This window comes from Drosophila biarmipes, chromosome X, assembly GCF_025231255.1.
Source record: "Drosophila biarmipes strain raj3 chromosome X, RU_DBia_V1.1, whole genome shotgun sequence".
In the NCBI taxonomy this organism is placed as follows: domain Eukaryota; kingdom Metazoa; phylum Arthropoda; class Insecta; order Diptera; family Drosophilidae; genus Drosophila; species Drosophila biarmipes.
Genome location: NC_066611.1, coordinates 4,826,377 through 4,844,681, shown reverse-complemented (window position 1 = coordinate 4,844,681; position 18,305 = coordinate 4,826,377). Strand labels below are relative to the sequence as shown.

Below are 18,305 nucleotides of genomic sequence, written 5' to 3'. Positions count from 1 at the left end.
ATACACACAGCGTGAGAGGGCTAAAAGTTCGGTGGCGTTGTTGTTTGTAAAAAATACCACTTTCATGTGAAACCTCACCAACAAAAAACCTAATTTGTATTTTTACGATATGTTAATGCACTAAGGTTCTCCCTGACTAATTCAAAATTGCGCGCCAAGGCTTTACAGCTTGGCTCTCCCCTTAACAGATGGCGCTGTTACACCCATGCTAGAGCCGTGCAAGCGCCGATAGTCGCCCTTCCAATAGCCATCGAGCTCCCCGATGTCCTATCGATACCCCAGCGCCACCACTAGAGCGCAGCCAACTTCACTCGCCGTGTTCTTTTTTCCGGTTGACTTTAGCGAGAAAGGTTGTGCCCGAATTCTTTTCAAGTGAACTCTATTTTTTTTTGTGTTTCGAATGGGTGAAACTAAATGAAAGAGCCCCTGCCGAGGGGCGAACGCCAGAGTGGGCAGGCTGCAGCCACGAGCAGTGCGATTTTCGGGCGCCAAAGCCCGGCTGGCGGTTTTTGTTGTGCCCCTGCGGGTGTGTGCGTGCGAGAGGCCGAGTGTGTGTGCCCGCGCACGGGTGTGTGTGTGAGAGAGGCGAAGCAGTCGCGACAACGTGTTTTTGGCAAAGTTTTAATAAATACCCACTGTCTTGCTCGTTTCCCCGCAGATGCCAGGCGTCACAGTGAAGGATATTGACCAGCACGCGGTTACCAAGGCGGTGGCCGTCTTCTTGAAGAAGTGAGTACGGCCGGGGTCAGCCCGTCCAGCCAGCGCAGCCACATAACCTCACAACCCGTCCTTTGTTTATCCGCAGGACTGGCAAGTTGAAGGTGCCCGACCAGATGGACATCGTGAAGACCGCCAAATTCAAGGAGCTGGCGCCCTACGACCCCGACTGGTTCTACGTGCGCTGCGCCTCGATCCTGCGCCACCTATACCACCGCAGTCCCGCTGGTGTGGGCTCCATCACCAAGATCTACGGCGGACGCAAGCGCAACGGCGTCCACCCGTCGCACTTCTGCCGCGCCGCCGACGGTGCTGCCCGCAAGGCCCTGCAGGCTCTGGAGCACGCCCGTCTGGTCGAGAAGCACCCGGACGGCGGCCGCAAGCTGAGCTCCATCGGACAGCGGGATCTGGACCGGATCGCCAACCAGATCGTGGTCAAGCAGCGCGACGCCGCCAAGCAGACCGGTCCCCTTGTTATTTCCAAGTAATCACGCAGCGGATTCGAATTCTAAAATCGCACTTTTAGACTTCACATTGTAAGCGCCTTTGTTTGCACTACAGAGATGAGACGAAATAAAACCAACCACATTTGTAAAAGTCTACAACGCCAGCCTTGTGCGGATGTCTGTTACGTTTTTGCATGGCCTGCCATGAGGGGAGTGGCCACCAACTGGAGTTGTGCGAAGAGATACAACCACATTCAGTGAGGAGCTAATTTTAGGGCCTTAGATATGAGCAGTCATCCATATTTCCATGCTGCAGAAACTGGGTTCCTGGGATGCCTCTTTGATTTTACTTAGTAAGGAGAAGAAATAGGCTCTGTTAGCCAGCCTTCTGGCGTAGACAAAGGTGACTATCTCTTCTCAAGTTCAGGAAGAGTGCTTCTATAAGGTAGCTAGTGAGCTAGGCGCTATTCTGCAAAGCAAACGTAGTGCTAGGAGGTAATACAAAGCACTGGAGTGGCTCATATCATTGTGTAGGCCAACTTATCTACTCTAAAAACTCACACTTCCCTGAGCATTGCCGTTTCGGGTGTCTCTTTATCCAACTCAAGTCCCAGTTCAACAAAATAGAAGCCATTAAGTTAATAATTAATTTTAACCTGATGGTGAGAAAACGACCCATAATGCTTTGGCTTGTTAAATTAACTGGGTTTACATGTGTATTATTGGATTAGAATGCCATTTTCTACGGGGTCTGTAGGACTTTTACTACGTACTGGATTTTATAATTTGTAAAGGTAGGTAAACTAAGATAAGAGTTTTTCAGATGATGCTTTTAGCTAACCATGTAAGCCTTGGATCCTCTATAAAAAGGAACATTAAAACGAAATAAACTCTGCCTTTAACCCGTTTTCTGTAATCTTTCATATCTTATTACAATTGTTTTAAAAAGGGAAGGAGACAGACCAGTTGTATATGATATAATATAGTGCAAAAATAACATACATATATTGTTAAACAGCCGAGTCAATCTACCCATGTTCGTCCTTCAAAGATTACTTTTATTTTTGCAGATAGTAATTTATTCAGAATGGTCCTGATTTGACATCTTGATGTTATTTGAGTCTCATTCTCTTCCGCGTTGAGCGTTCAAAAATGTTTAAAACGGAGGACTTTAGAAAGCTAATGTAGAAATATTATCAATATTTTGTAAAACAAGGGAATTTAACTTCGGCAAGCCGAAGTTTGTATACCCTTGCAGTTATAAGAAATAATCAACTTTAGTAAACCATTTTTTTAATATTATTTTCCCACTAATTTCCCGATTGCTCATATGACAGCTATATGATATAGTCGTCCGATTTTGATAAAATTTAATTCGAAATTCAAAACCAATTAAAAAATGTTTTTTCCAAGCGTAGGAGGTTATATGTTAAAAAACACCGAAGATATAATTTTTTCATATTATTTTACCACTAATTTTCCGATCGTTCATATGACAGCTATATTATATAGTCGTCCGATTTTGATAAAATTTAATTCGAAATTCAGAGCTAATTTAAAAATGTTATATGCAATCTTAGAAAGGTATAGTTAAGAAAACACCAAAGATATAATTTTTTTAAATTTTTTTCCCCGGTTGTTCCTAGGGAGCTATAAAATATAGTTGTCCGATCCGGCTGGTTCCGACTTATATACTACCTGCAATAGAAGGAAGACTTTTGGGAACGTTTCAGCCTGAAAGCTTCAAAACTGAGAGACTAGTTCGCGTAGAAACGGACGGACAGACGGACATGGCTAGATCGACTCGTCTAGTGACTCTGATCAAGAATACATATACTTTCAGAGACTCAAAAATGTCTTTGTTGCGAATTAAAAAAAGGTTCGACAAATATAACACATTATATAGTTTTAAGGAGCTATCGGTTAATTATTTTTGAACAAAATCTGCGGCATTTATATGTCTTATGTGGTGTCTAATATATAAAGATTCTCTTCTTGATAAAATTAACAAAACGCCTAAAACCTATAAAAGGTATCATCTTTAACTTTGATCTCAAAGCGTTTACAGGGTATTAACTGGATTTATGTGTATTTAAAAGGACAGGGCTCGTTCACCAAGACGAAGTATCGCTTTAAACCGTATTGTCTGAAATATTTAGATCATATTTGTAATGCAGCAATAGGAAATGCCCTTTTAATGACCATTTATGGTATAAAGAATACTGTAGTTACAAAAAGAGGTATATTTATGTCCCCGAATTCATGTAGTATGGTAAAGCAAGACCAACTAGCACTCTGTGATACAAATGGCGACAGAGGGAAGCTTGGTAGATATTCCGGACTCTGCGAGGGAGTAAGTTGTCTCAGTAGGGTAATTTATTTAAGAATTCGTGTTTCTCTGGCGGTGTACAGCGCATGAATGTTTCGGAGCCTTAAGACTAGACACTACGGCTAACGAATGGGGTGCCCACGGGGAGGAGCGGTGGTCCGAGGCGGGTGCTAGACCCTGTCCAGGGCCTCCACCATGACGATGCTGTTGCCGCGGATCACCTGGCGAAGGGGGAAGTTAATGAAAGGTGCTTGCTAGCTGTGCGACTGGCAGCTTACCACCATTCCGATGTTGTTCTTCGTGTTGTCCTTGCACTCCTCCACCGTGTCGTCCAGCACCACGTTCATGAAGGGGTCGAATCCCCGCAAGATGCCGGTCACGGCGCGTCCGCCGTTCAGCTTCAGCATCATCCGCTTGTCCATGTATCTGCAAGAACAAACCGTGCATAAGCATGAGGAGTTGGTCTAGGGGAACACTGTTTCACTTACTTTTTCAGCTCTGGGGGATGGGCCTTCGACATTTCGTTCTAGTTTGTAATTTGCTAAAAACGCGAAAACCAAGTAAAAATGCGGCCTGCGGGGCAGAGATGGCACTATCGACTGTAGCGGTGGTGGCTGCTGGTGCCGATACTATCGTACACTGGTCACACTTTCATGGCGGGAAATGAGTTCCTTTCCCCGTTTTCCAACACTTGTCTTTGGTGCACACTCACAAACTGTTATATATTTTTATTAGTTGGTCAATAAAATCATAAAAAATCCATTAACAATGCATTAAACTGTATTTTAAATGCTACTAATTATTTATAAAGTAATGATTTTTGTTTAACAGGAATTGTTTTGAAATAATGTGTAAGGCTTCTCAGCAGACCTTTGGGGAGTAACCCTTAACCATTTCACAACTAATAGAATTTGTTGATAAATTTTGTATTATAAAAGTTGAATACAAAAAGTGTTGTAAAAACATGCTTCATATGATTTTATTGATAAAAACCTTATTATAATATAATTTTTATTATAAAATTTGGAAGCCAAACCTAGTTTATTTTTATTAGAGAAATCTAAAAATATTCTTGATATAAAACATTCCATACGATAATTCTTTTTATGGATCACAAATTTTATTGTGTTACATTTATAATTTAACGATAGAACAAATTTGCATTTACTTTTTATAATAAAATTTGTATTTAATTTAAACATATCCTATTTAGCAAGTTGTATTATTTAAATTAAAGGAACTTATTTACTATTAACGTGCATTAACCTAATTGTATTGTATGTATACAAATATGCAGCTTCTTCTGAAAATCAAAGAATCTTATTATATTATAACATAAGAATATAATATATTCTTCCATCCTCCCTGCTCACATCCTCCTCCATAGCAAACATTAGCAAATTTATGGAATTAATTAACACAGTTCATCTTCGAATTTAGATATCCTAATAGCGCGCCTCCTTTTTCAGATTTTTATTTCATTATCATATACCAACTTTAATTTGTTAAATAAGTAAATAACATATTTAATATTAATTATATAGCACCATAGTTTACTAACAAACGGAGTCTCCCTCCCTGGCAGGGGAACACCCCAACTATTTACCTCTGCCCCGCGGTGTGACCGTGCTCGCCGAGGTATTTGGCTGCCGCACGGTCGCACTGCTCGGGCCCGTATAAAGCCCCTCCCCCCCGGCCGACGAGAGTATTCCCAAAAAAACGCGAGGAAAGTGGCTTGAAGGCAGAGCGCAGCGACATTTATTTATTTTTTACACCGCGCGCAGTGCTTACGACTGAACAGCGGGACTACAGCCGTCGGTGGGAACATCGCGAAATGGTATTCAATTACGCACGGCGACGAGCCAGCTGAAACTGTGATATATGCATAACAAGAGCGCCGACAACTCGGGTTTCGGAGGCGTCCATGCAGGAATTCGGGGCGAATGTGTGTTTACCCAATGCGATTCGGATTGTTTGTTTGTTTGCCCAACTTACGTGAAACGACGGAGGTGAAACCGCGCATCTACCATTTTCCATTTTCCCCACTTGCTCGCTGGCTGGCCTGAAGGAGAGGAAAAGTGAAAAGTGCTGTCCGACGAGGCGCAACGGAAGGCGAAAAGACCAAGCGATCTGGAGATCTAGAGATGTGTGTACATAGCACATAAATTGCAGATTGAGGCCAAGACAAGGCAAGAAACGACGACCACGACCACGACCACGACGACGACGGGGGAGAACCCGACGAACACAGAGATCTTGACGCGGCAGCCAGCCAGTCCAAGCAACCAACCAAATGGATAGCCCGCCCGGGAAGGCTGGCCTGCTCACGGGCGCCATCCTGCTGCTGCTGATGGGCTCCCGCTCGCTGTGCTGGGCCATCGAGGAATCCTCTCCAGCTCCAGCTGCCGCGCCAGCTGCCGCGCCAGCTGCCCGCCCATCGCCGCCGCCCACGGTGAAGCTCAACAAGTGCTGCCACTCGGGGGAGTACCTCAACGAGACGAGCGGCGCCTGCATCGCCGGCAGCGAAGCCCAGTGGCTGCCCCTGGTCTACCTGGTGCAGCAGCAGCGCTTCTTCGAGCCGCGCGGCGCCAGTCCGCGCTTCCTCAAGTTCCTGCCAAACAGCAGGCCCTCCTGCCGCCGCGACCAGACCACGGAGCTCTTCCGCAGCCGCGGCGGCAACGTGATGCTCTTCCCCAATGGCACTCTGTACGTGAGGGAGCGCGGTCTCCTCGTCCAGCCGGCGGACTACTGCGTCGACTGGGAGTTGGCCGTGGTGTGCCTGAACAGTCCGCCGGCCGACGCCCTAGAGGCTCTCACGGCCGCGCAGAAGGATGCTCCGGCTAGCCTGCGCCTCAGCAAGTGCTGCGGCCGCTGGGGCAGCTACAACACTCAGCGGCAGAACTGCGAACTGCAGTCCAACGGCCAAAAGCCCACCGACAGACTGCTCCGACTCTCGCCGCAGCTGGCCGAGGGCAGCTACATGACCAGCTACGGCCTGCCCGTCTGCGCCCGCTCCGGGGGCTACTCCATAGCCGGCGATTGGCGGGACGCCAAGCTGGACCGGTCCACCGGTGGCCTCCAGTTGCCGCACAAGAACCTCAGCGCCGAGCAGTACTGCCTGGAGCACACGGAGCGCGAGGGCGAGGTCAAGATCATAGCCTGCCAGCATTTGTTCAGGGCCGACGGTGGAGAGGGCTCTCTGGAGGGATCCACCGGAGACGTCGTCGAGGCTGTCAGTGGCCAGAACCTGCAGAAGGCCGTCCTGACCGGGGGTATACTCGTGTCCATTGTCTTCTTGACCGCCACTTTGGTGGCCGGCTTCCTGCTGCCCACCGCACACCACGCCCTGCACTGGCGCTGCCAAATCTGCTATGTCTCCTGCCTGCTGCTCGGCAAGATCCTGCTGGCCATCGAGGAGCTGAGCTCCTCGCTGCAGCCGGGCAGCGCGGCCTGCCACACGCTGGCCATCATGATGCAGTTCTGCTTCCTGGCCGCCTTCTTCTGGCTGAACACCATGTGCTTCAACATCTGGTGGACCTTCCGGGACTTTCGGCCCAGCTCGCTGGAGCGCAACCAGGAGGCGCTGCGCCGGTACCTGTACTCCCTGTACGCCTGGGGCGGACCCATGCTCATCACCTTCGCGGCCGCCTGCGTGGACCAGCTGCCGGAGACGACGCTGCTCAAGCCGGGCTTTGGCCAGCTGTACTGCTGGTTCGACAATCGCAACCTCTCGATCTTCGCCTACTTCTACGGACCCATTGGCCTGCTGCTGTGCGCCAACATAGCGCTCTTCGTGTCCACCACCCACCAGCTGACCTGCGGCCTGTGGAAGCGGGAGGATGTGAAGTCCTCCTCGGAGAAATCGGCGCTGGGCAGGGTGTGCCTGAAGCTGGTGGTCGTCATGGGCGTCACCTGGATAGCGGACATCCTGTCCTGGCTGGTGGGCGGCCCCCACGGCGTGTGGTTCTTCACCGACCTGATCAACGCCCTGCAGGGCGTGTTCATCTTCATCGTGGTGGGCTGCCAGCCGCAAGTGTGGACCGCCTGCCGCAGGATCTTCTGCCCGAGGTTGCGCCACGACATCACCAACACGACGAACGGAGTGCAGCACTCGAGCAGCTCGCAGGGCTTGCCCTCGATGGCCGGCGGCACGGAGATCACCCAGAACACCACCATGCCCAGCAGTCCGGCGGCGGACAGTGGCCTGGAGGAGGACGGTGGCCCGGAGAAGGCGCCAATCCCCGCCGGGCCCGCGCCCATCGTCAAAATGGAGACTGTTTGCTAAACGTAAGTTGAACACCCGATACGATAGATACGAGATAGCCCCCTTTGCCGGGGCAAACAGAGCGCTTCCCCTCCGTCCGAGTCTGCCAAGTGGCTTACAACTTGTGGCTCTGAGCACACACACTCGCTGACAGACTTATCGGCCTTAATGGGCTCCAGGGCCGACCGGGAGTGCAAAGCACCTGAATGAGTTGGCCGCTGGCTCGTTCGCCGCTTGTGCCATGCTCCGCAGCCGGCTCGATCCGATGAAGTACACGTACAGGTGGGGCCGACGTAATGGCGGTGGTTCCAGCGGATGTCTTGAGCACGGTTCGTTCTTCATAGATAGTTGCAAACACAATAGGTATTTGCTAGGTTTTGTTAGGTTTTAAACGCATTTATTTAAATGTTTCAACTGTATTAGCTTGAGAAAGCATACCAGGCTAAGATTCTTATCTGTTCCATAATTTTAGAGGTTCTGAAAAATTAAAGAAAAACGTACGTTTTTAGTACAATTTATTTTAAAGTATCATATAAAGAGAGATCATCATAATCATAAAAAATAAAAATGTATATATTAATTACATTCTTTTTATTTGTTCTAGTACCCTAAAAACTATCATATTAAAGAAAATTTTGAATTTTTTTTATTACATTCCACATTTTTTTAAGGTATTATATATATTTATATAATATTTATTAATCGGTTGAAGTCTAACATTTTGATTTAGGTTTAGTTTATCATTTTCGACTTAAGAACTAAAATCATGTTATTTTATTGGAAAGATCTTTGATTATTTTAGTACAACTCATAAGAAATTAACAGATAACATTTAATCAGTTGAAGTCTTAGATTATCATTGAAGTCTATATGTTATGTATTATTATTTTTAATTGTTTTATTAGACCTTCTAATAATTTTTAATTAATAGTCAAATTCAAGAAGAGACACATTTAAATTGATCCTAAATATAATTATTTGAATAGAATAATATGATAACATAACTTTATAAAGAGACCCTTAAAAATGATTTTTGTTTAAATAAGCATTTCGATTTAATAAGATTTCTTGAATGCTATTCTTTTCTTTGATTAAGTTACTTAACTGAAATGAAGTGATCCTCAAATGTTTTAATGCTGCTGCAAGTGACAACATCTATAAAGAGACTGCCTAAAATGTTCCGAAAAGTAATGTTTATCGGGATTAATCAGTTAACTCAAAGATTTCAACATTTGAGCCAAAAATAAACCAGAATCTGTGGGTAACTGAGGAGATCAGCACTCCAGCTGGATTTTCCGGTATACCGGAGTGTGGATAATGTGATTATCACATTGCCGGCGAGGATGGCACCATGATATTTATTCTCCTCAATTCGAGATGCGCACGTGCGATAATTGCTGCGTCTATAGACTTAACCCAAATGCCGGTGAGGCATTCGCCGAACTGGGATTCAAATGGGGAACTCCGCGGTTCGTCAGGGAGACTTTCGTGCGTTTGCGCTGACAACTTTCGGGAACCTACCACCTTTTGAGAGGGGAAAACTCGTTCTGTGGTCCCGGGGCTTGCAGGGGGAAATCAGGCGAGATGTTGGAGTATTGTCTGGTTCGAGTCCCCTGGAAAGTACCCTTGCAGCGCCGTTCACCCCCGTGCAAACCCGGTCCTGTGGTCCGGTCCATGTGCAATTCAGGGTTTGAGATTTCCTGGCTACCTGGGGCGATTTGCCAGCCAGGCGCCGGGTGAAAAGTCCAGCACGTTTTCCATTCTTCTTTTTTGGTTCGCATTTGCCCTCGCCGTTTTATGGCCACGGGAAAACTCTGGCAGGGCTCACCCGCCGCTCGGCCGGCCAGTGCCATTTGCATGGCCGTTTTCCCGGTCCCATTTCCCGTTCCCATTTTCCCATTTTCCCGGTTTCCCAATTTCTGTTTACAACATGCGCCAACTTTACGGTTTCGCGTGCTCAGCACTTGAGTTCGAGAACGGCCATAAAGCGAGATTGTTGCCGCTGCGCCGTTACGCTTTCCATTTTCATCGGAAAACTCTGACGCCGGGTCGGCCGATTTCCTGTCGCTTTCCACATGGCCATAAAGTAATCAGCGCAACCCTTGACACACACGCAAGCGCAGATAGGCCCCGGACCCGAGTGGGCAGCACGGGTATCTCGCTCCGGATCTCGGGCCCGCGCGGCAATAGAGTTTAAATTGGACTCACCGGCGACGCCGGCGACCACGATAAGCGCGGCCATCCGTCTTGTTTGCCCTTCCGTCTAGTTGTCCCTCAGTGCTTGTTACCCTGGTGCCCAGGGTCTGCAGGGCTTCAAGTGGTCCTCGCACCTCCCAAGTGATCCAACGCGAACTGCATACGGTCGGACCTCGAGGCGGGCGCACAAACGCAGCCAGCACAATCCAAACAAATCCGGGTGCGGGCGACAGAGGAGCAGCAGTGCGGGACTGGATATCAACCTGTAAATCCAAACAGCATTATCACACGTTCCAGGTTCTCCTTGGGGAGGGGTTGCAGTTCTTTTATACTTTTTTGAAAGATCTAAGATGGTGTATTGTGTGATCCAAACAATTTTAATTGCTCTGTAATGCGTTTGTTATTTGTTTCATATAACTTTGTATGCATTATATTTTTAAATATAACCTGAAAGGCTTTATAAACCCTTTAGGGAGCAGTTAGCATTTATTTTTTTGAGTTTTTCAGGTCTTAAACATTCACTCATATTTTATTTTTACCCTGTAACATGTTTCAAATTCTCTTCAGGAGGTGTTATACTTTTTTAGATACTTCTAACATTGATCCCTTTAAGAGCTATGTATATGATCGAAACAAATTTTAAAGATGTCAGTTTTTATCTTATATATGTATTTCTGTTTTATAATTTGGCTGTTCAACTAAGTATCATTATCATACTAAATATCATTATATTCAAGTTACCCATGGGGAAGGGCTAAAACTTTTTTGTAATAGTTTTTTTACCTCTTTGAAGAGATAGTATATGATTGAAACTATTCTAAATTATTATACAGGTATTGTAACAGCTAACCTGTAAGACTAAATAAACATGCTTCAAAAGCTCTCAAGGGATTGTTAGAACCATTCTTTAATGTTTCTGTAACGTCAAAAGGTGTAGCGACATCAACTTTAGAAGGCAATATTATCAGGAAGAATTCAAATGATTTTGTTTTCCTTCTCATACAGGTACTTACATGCTTAAATCCCGAACATTTTCCCTGCAAAGAACATTGGGTTGCCTAGGATCACAGACGTACACATGTAATTACGTGCATATATCATGAGCTATCCCCTTGATTGTGACAGCTGGTCGCAAAGTACCAGTTATTGTTGTTCGACTGTACCTCTGTGCCCTCCCGGGTTTTTTGTCTGTTACTCTTATTTTCGGGCCCTGATCGCGTCATTTATTATTATTTTTTGGATCCGCGTCCGTCGGGGCAAACAGATGACTGTGTGTCCGCAGCCGAGTCCGAGGTTTTGCCCAACGAAAGAGAAAACAAAACAAACACTGGGCTTGTGGCCCATGGGCCCATTCCGGGGATTACGCAACCGGGCTATTTGGCCTGGCCCCTGAAGTTGTGGCCGGCACACGCAACGAGACTCGCAACCAGTTGCCTCAAAACTGCGACCTGCATGTGAGTGGTGCGTGTTGCAACCGAAAGTGCAGCTGAAATGCAGCTGAAGTGCAGCTGCTGTGCCATTTGTATTCCTCTGCATAATCCCAGAGCGGCGGGTCCCCGTCACGCTCATCACAACACGGCGGTGCAAAAGCGGCGTTGCAGGGAGCGCTGCTCGTTTGTCTACCGAATTGCACGGATGCACAGTGGCACAGGCAGGCGTGCGAAAACATGCAGCTATTCATTTACCTATTTTGTCAATGGGATTCGACGTGTCATCACCGAACAAAGGATCATCGCACCTCGGATAATCAGTGTTGGAAAGGGTTACTCGCTGGGCTAGAACCAGTTGGGAATTATAGCGGCGCAGAAGGAACTTGCCTTAAAAGCTAGGAAAGATCAATCTAAAGTGTTTTTTAAATCTTATGTGTTATATTAAGTCGAATTTAACTTAATTCGAAAGAGTATTATGTACCTTACTTTTATTTTATCTTAAACATTTTTAGTGACACTTTAGTTTGTCAGTTTTAGGGCGAAAATGAAAGTTCCCCCACGTATACCTCTCGGAACACCAAAAATCACTTTCTTTAATAGATGGAAAATCTCACTGATGTTCTTGTGTGGGTCCGGTAATCATGATGATCAAATAGCGTAAAACCACATATAAATGTAGCCAGCTCCAGCTTGTTATGAAAACTAATGGCTGGCCACGCTTGGGTTCCACTCTTTATCCCCGTCAGCACTTAGTTAATTATAAATTTCGTTTATTGTTCTATTAAGCAATCAGCTAATTTTCAATCTAAATTTGACAACCACTGATCAACGGAAATAAAGTATTAATATAATATTAATTCTGGCAATTCGACCACATTCCGATTAGCTTAAGCTGTTTTTTCAAAACGCAGATAATTCTCACTCATTGTCGAACGTGACTTACCCTGAAAACTGAACCGTTTAAAGCGAAACACGAGCTGGTGCGTTGTGAGTTATCTAATCGGCCGAAAGAGGTCAACACTTCGGAGCTTCTTTGTGGGTCACCGACTATCTGCCTGGTTTTTCATGACATTTTAACGTTTTTCACCACTCGACAGCCTAACGAATGCCTTCCTGTTGAGTTTTCCACAAATTAGCACGAATTTCGCTGTAAGAATGCTGCATGTCCGTCTCCAGACGCCGTCGCACACGCACACATGGTCTGCGTTAATTTGAGTTTAGCGGCAATTTTTAATTTGAACGCTCTGCAGTTTTTCAACTTATAATTGCACTGTGGCCCATTTACATTTTACGCAGGGCATTATTTTTTTAATTTGTGCCTGCAACGTCGCTCGTCATCTGATTCCTCCTCGGAGGAGAGCAAAAGGAAGGGGACTTGTATTGTTGTCAGGCCGTCACAGCTGCGGTCAATATTATAGCTCTGGAATCGTAAAGGAATGTGCAAAATTCTTCGCATAATGGTGTTCAGTTTGTACTTTGTTTTGTCTAATTTATTTTGAGTGCCTTTTAAACATGATCTTATAAACATAACATTGCGGTCGGCCAATGCTAAGTTTCCATTCACCAGTAGTTTCACACCTAAAATCATATCGCACTCAGCATCTCTTCCTAGGAATTGGAAAACAAAATAAATCTCGGAATTTCTGATTACGCCTTGCTGTTTTTTCTCGAAAGATTATGAGCAATCCGCAGATGAGCCAGCCAAGATACTTGAATCAACAAATTTTTATCTTGGGGCCTCATTATCCATGCCCCTTGATGTCTGTTCGTGTTGTATATCTTTTCCGATTAACGAATAAATGGAATAATATTCCTCGGCTGTTAAAACGAATGTTACGTACTATGTTTTTATAACCCCTAGAAGAGTGCAAAACAAACCAGAAGGACCAAACTACTAGTGCCTTTTCCAACACTGCCCCTTGGTGCTAGCATTTTGAGCGCACTGTACTTGTGCGTATGCACAACGCATATCATACAACAAATTTGTACTTATTCGTGCCCCTTTCTTTCGCTTTTTTTGCAGACAACTGAGACGCGGAGCGACAATGCGAAAGTCAGGCCCGGATACAAGAGTCCAGACCCCGAACGAGCGAAATAATGGCAATGGGCAGCCCAAGAAAAAAGAAGCAAAACCAAACGAACAAAAAGCTGGAGTTCCGCGGCGAGAGAGGCACACACTTGCGCAATCGCAACAAAAACAAGAAAAGCCGAGCCGCTGACCAGCTAATTGCGCACGTGTGCGTGTGTGTGAGCGTCTTGCGCGTGATTTTGAAATCGGCCAACAACCGCTGTGGAGCAGAAAGTACTCAGTATACGCCAGTACGCCAGTATTCAACTTCATTTGAGCCAGCACAAAAGAAACGTATTATTTTATTCATCATCATCATCAGAGGCGGCGACGTGGCTCATCTTCTTAGCGGGAAGCAGTAAAGGCGGAGTAACGGTAGAGCAGTCCGGGTCACATTAACACGTTCTAATTGGACACTCGGGCCAGTGTTGCGAAATGCCCGGCACTGGAATGCGCGGCCAAACAGGAATCCACGGTAGATCCACGGTAGACAAAGCAAAAGATGGCGCGGCGCTTTCTTCCAAGCACTTCCAAGCAACAACACACAAAAAGAACGTCTGCACATGTGTGCGTCCGCATCTGTGAGGCAACCACAAGGAATTCGCTGTTGAGGCACTTTTTGCTGTGCTGTTTAGTTAAGTTCGCTGCGCTGCCCCGCTTTTTCTGCCTCAAATCCAAATCTCAAGTGTGAGAAACAGGCGACGCCACACACAGGCGCACTCACATCGGATGTTTAGCGTTTAAATTAGCTGATTCAGATTTGAATTCCCCGGTTTCCACTCACTTGACACTGCTGCATCCAGTTGTGAGTGTGTGCGTTTGACATTTCCCTTGCCCAATCATTTTTTGTTCTTTACTGGAATAACAATGCTGGCTAGAACTATTTTTGTGTCCGCCGCCTGCTCTCCTCTTTCCGTGGAAAAATTGTTTAAATGTTTTTTCTACGCCCAGAGTAAACAATCGAAATTTATTTACTCGCTGGCATAAACACACGCACACTGCGGCGCGGAAGCAATCAAATTGATCGTCAAAAGTTCAGCGATACTTGTCGATCAAGGTTAAATGGCAGAAAAGAAAGCGAGCCTAGCCAAACAGCGACTGCAATCCCTCCCAACCCAAGATGTATTTATGTATTTTAGGACCTGAAACCGCAGAAACTACAAGCAGTACAACTATTGTTTCTCATTACCTTTATTTAACCAGTTAATGTATTTTTTTTGACTAATATTAACCTATTGCTCGAGTTACGGCGAGCTGCACGTTCAACGTGCGCGAGTAACATTTGTATTATGTAGTGGAACTTCCAAAGTGTTCAGGCCAAAAGTAATGCTCCTGCTGGAGCTGGTAGAACCCGAGTGTTCGTACCTAGGTATTTGTAAATAACCAACGGGGAAAGTGCTTTCCCACGTAGCCTGTACTTTTTAATCTCGATCCCAAGCGCAACGAATCGAATATGAAACTATCGAATGACTGAGACAAGGCAGCGAAACTCTACACCAACTAGCTTGTAACTTTGATACTAACTATTTGACTATTGTAAATAAACGTATTTTGTACACCAACCTATTGGCTAAGCGACGGATGTGTATTGAAGGGCTTCTATTGCCCAAACGAACGAATAGATCCTAAGTCCTAGCCCCCAACTGTTGTTAACCCAGCCTGTAAGAAGTCCGCAGGGCAACGCCCACGCCCTCGAAAGCGATCTTGAACGACTTCCCGCGAGAGCCAGATAATTATCACATAATGCCTGGCATTCGTGGGGCGTGTATCAATAATTCCTTTGGAGGCGTTAATTTGTGGCGCGGAGCGGGAGCATTTTGTGGATAAACACGCGGAACAGACTGTCTGAAATGGCAATAAAACGAAACCGAAACTGAATCTTGGCAGCTACATACGTATGTAGAATAGATACCACACTGGCCATCGGGCAGCCCAGCCACCAAACTATTTATACTCACCGAACAATAAAGCTTTTTGGCAAACATCAGCGGAACTAAGCAGAGAGCCGGCTGATGGCCAGCGTCTTTCAATGGTCGAGGGTGACCCACTTCAGGCCGGGATTGGGACTGGGATGGGGACTCGGGTGCCTCGAGCCTTTGTGGGCGTGGGACTGGAGCCGCCAGCTTCTATCGCCGCCAGCAGATTGTCAACTCGTCCCCTTTTGCATGCAAATGATCCCCGCGCACAGTGGGCCACACCGCGAAATTGGGTGGTAAATACTTCTACTGCCTTCTTCGGAATGCAAAAACAGCCAGAGGAATAGTAACAAACAAGCTCATTTTGAGGGCTCACATGCATCTGAATTTATAGAACCATTGTCCATAGCTTTTTTTATAAAAACAAGCCTTGTATTTCTCACTTTTCCATCCCCGAAGTTATTGCAAGTTCTTCGATCGCATCTATTGTACAATGTGTACCTTCAGGTGTGGTTTTCATTCGCTGTTTGTGGAGCAATCAGCCTTTGAGACAGCGCTGGGAGTGCAAAACCGGTTGCATATTTCAAATACGCCGGCATTCAATAACTCCGTCATCACGTCTGCGAATAGCGAAATAAATAAGCGAAGTGTGATGAAAAAATGGGCGAGCTTGCACATTGGCCATGTTACTGACCCAAAATTATGGCCAAGTCAATTGCCTACTGAATCACCTTCGCCGAACTGCCGGGGAAATTTCGCATTTCGAATATGCAAACGAGCTGAGCTGACGAAATTAAGGCTTACATTCGTTGAGTGCGTTTAACTTGTATCTTTATACTTAAAAACATTTTTGAAGAATTCACTTTTAAATACTGTTTGTTCTGGATTTTATTCAACAACAGTAGCTGACGGTTCAACGGCAGCAAGAAAATGATAATTACCCTGGGAGTATAAAGATTTTGTATTAATTGGGCAAATATTTATTTTGGATTATATATGTGATTTACTTTTTATAATTTGCTAAGAACGTTGCGTTTGAAAATTGCGCAAAAGTGTTGAAAAATGTCCAAGAGAGCCTCCCGCTTAGCGGATGCACTGAACACTTAGCGAGTACATCCACCACAAATATTGGGGGCACTCTTCTACTTTGCTGTTTCATAGAAATAAACAATCACAATATTGTTTTTGTGGTATTTGGGCTATTTTTAATTAAAAATTATTTTATAATACAATAATGTGAAATATATTTTATTATGATCATAACCCAAAGTTTTAGAACACAGCTTATTTCTTAAATAAATATCATATTTTTTCTGATCGGCGCTTCTATTCGATAGTTTCCGCAATTCAAATTTAGCCGGCCCTGGTCCGATAGTCCGCTAGGCAGCGATAGGCGAAACGAAGCCAAAACAAGAGTTACAATCCAAACAAAAGCATTTATTTTATAATAAGCAAAAGAGGAAAACTTCTATCCTTAGGTTGCTGCTATCCCTTTTTTACCGCCAAGACGGATTTTTTCAGTAAGATGTTTTTTAATCGAATCAGTACGCAAAATTCACAACACACACTGCGTTTATGCGATGACCATATCATGCTTTCATTTCATAATTTGTGCCGATTCGTGCGAAAAGCAGACTATGATTTCGACCTCAAAGCGTGGAATGGGGACAATTAAACTCCGGTAGCTCTACATAATTATCGGAGTGGCCAGATCGATCGAAATACTTAAAAAAGGTCTCGATTTTAACAATGGGAAAGACTATTCCCCAAACCAGTTTCCAGCGATTTTCCAACTGAACACTGGCCAGAAAAATAAAATGTTTGCCAAAAATCTTTAATTTCTCTTCTGGGATAATAAGAAGGCCATAGTATTTGGCAATTCTGACTAAATATATTACGCTCTTCAATAAACTAAGAATAATTTATTTGGATTTTTTTTATAATAAAGATAATTCAAACCAAAATTAAATTTTTTTATAATTTTTGATTTTCATTAAAATTTATTTTAATACAGCATCTATCTTTTATGTCTCTTAATAATTAAATTAATTAAAAAAAATTGTAGAACAAAATTGTTATTTCTGAAGTCATTACAGAAGCATGCTAAATTAATATATTTTTTATCATAAGTTGTAGTTCTCATCCGAGAAAGTACAAGAAATGCGGCATACTTAAGGAGAATGACAGAAATTGTGAACATTTTTTAGAGTAAAGTTGAAAAAGTAGACAATTCACTTGCTGATATGTTGACAATAAACTCGTTTGTTTGGAACTGGATATTAAAAAGTGGAGAATAAATGAAAACAGCCGACTTATATGATGGGCAAACTAAAATAAAGTTTTGACACCTAAGATTGCTTTCCAACTTAAAGAAAAATAAAATAAAATAGGGCATGCTTTTGGACATTTTAGTAAGGCAAAATTACATCGAGCCGGCGATGAGCGGTGAAGAAATTACTTTATTTGGGGGTGGCATTCCCGATTCAACTATTTCATGAAACTTTAGAAAACAAGCGAGACTATTAGCTTTATTATATTTTTGTACTTGTCTAAAATAATGGCAACCAAAATTTTACAATCTTGGACTTATAGTTTGGTTTCCATTGCCTTGAATATTTGAAGAAATCGAAACTTTTAAAATATGGCAATAGAAAACCACACTCCCAAATTTAGTGAGACCTTGGCATAAATTAGTTCAATGTATTTTAAAAAGGACATTGTATTAAATTATGAAATTTAATAAAAATAATTGATTGGGTGGCCCAGTGTGCACTGTTAGAAACTGACGCATCTTAACAGTGCTGTTAAGAACATAACACTTGCTTACGTTTGCTCACGTTCAAACAGGAAAATACCGAAAAACTGAGCGCGAGCGATATCGATGTTTTTCGATGTTTCCCCATTTCTCCACCTCCGCCGCGCCGCTGCCCCTCCTCTGC

At 44.4% G+C, this 18,305-nt stretch overlaps 3 protein-coding genes across 3 annotated transcripts; 2 read left to right on the top strand and 1 right to left on the bottom strand.

The window, feature by feature from the left end:
• Nucleotides 1–263: 263 nt before the first annotated feature.
• On the top strand, nt 264–1,322 carry LOC108032999 (40S ribosomal protein S19a). The gene is made up of 3 exons (XM_017107123.3): nt 264–350; nt 659–729; nt 806–1,322. Exons 2-3 carry the CDS (start codon nt 659–661, stop codon nt 1,203–1,205), a joined length of 471 nt encoding a protein of 156 aa, XP_016962612.1. The 5' UTR covers nt 264–350; the 3' UTR covers nt 1,206–1,322.
• A 2,195-nt stretch (nt 1,323–3,517) lies between these two features.
• On the bottom strand, nt 3,518–4,116 carry LOC108033030 (probable small nuclear ribonucleoprotein G). Its single transcript, XM_017107156.3, has 3 exons — nt 3,981–4,116; nt 3,771–3,918; nt 3,518–3,713 (listed from the first exon to the last, which is right to left on the bottom strand). Exons 1-3 carry the CDS (start codon nt 4,010–4,012, stop codon nt 3,663–3,665), a joined length of 231 nt encoding a protein of 76 aa, XP_016962645.1. The 5' UTR covers nt 4,013–4,116; the 3' UTR covers nt 3,518–3,662.
• Nucleotides 4,117–5,186: 1,070 nt separating this feature from the next.
• On the top strand, nt 5,187–15,450 carry LOC108033158 (probable G-protein coupled receptor Mth-like 1). Its single transcript, XM_017107387.3, has 2 exons — nt 5,187–7,779; nt 13,406–15,450. Exon 1 carries the CDS (start codon nt 5,786–5,788, stop codon nt 7,775–7,777), a length of 1,992 nt encoding a protein of 663 aa, XP_016962876.1. The 5' UTR covers nt 5,187–5,785; the 3' UTR covers nt 7,778–7,779; nt 13,406–15,450.
• Nucleotides 15,451–18,305: the final 2,855 nt, after the last annotated feature.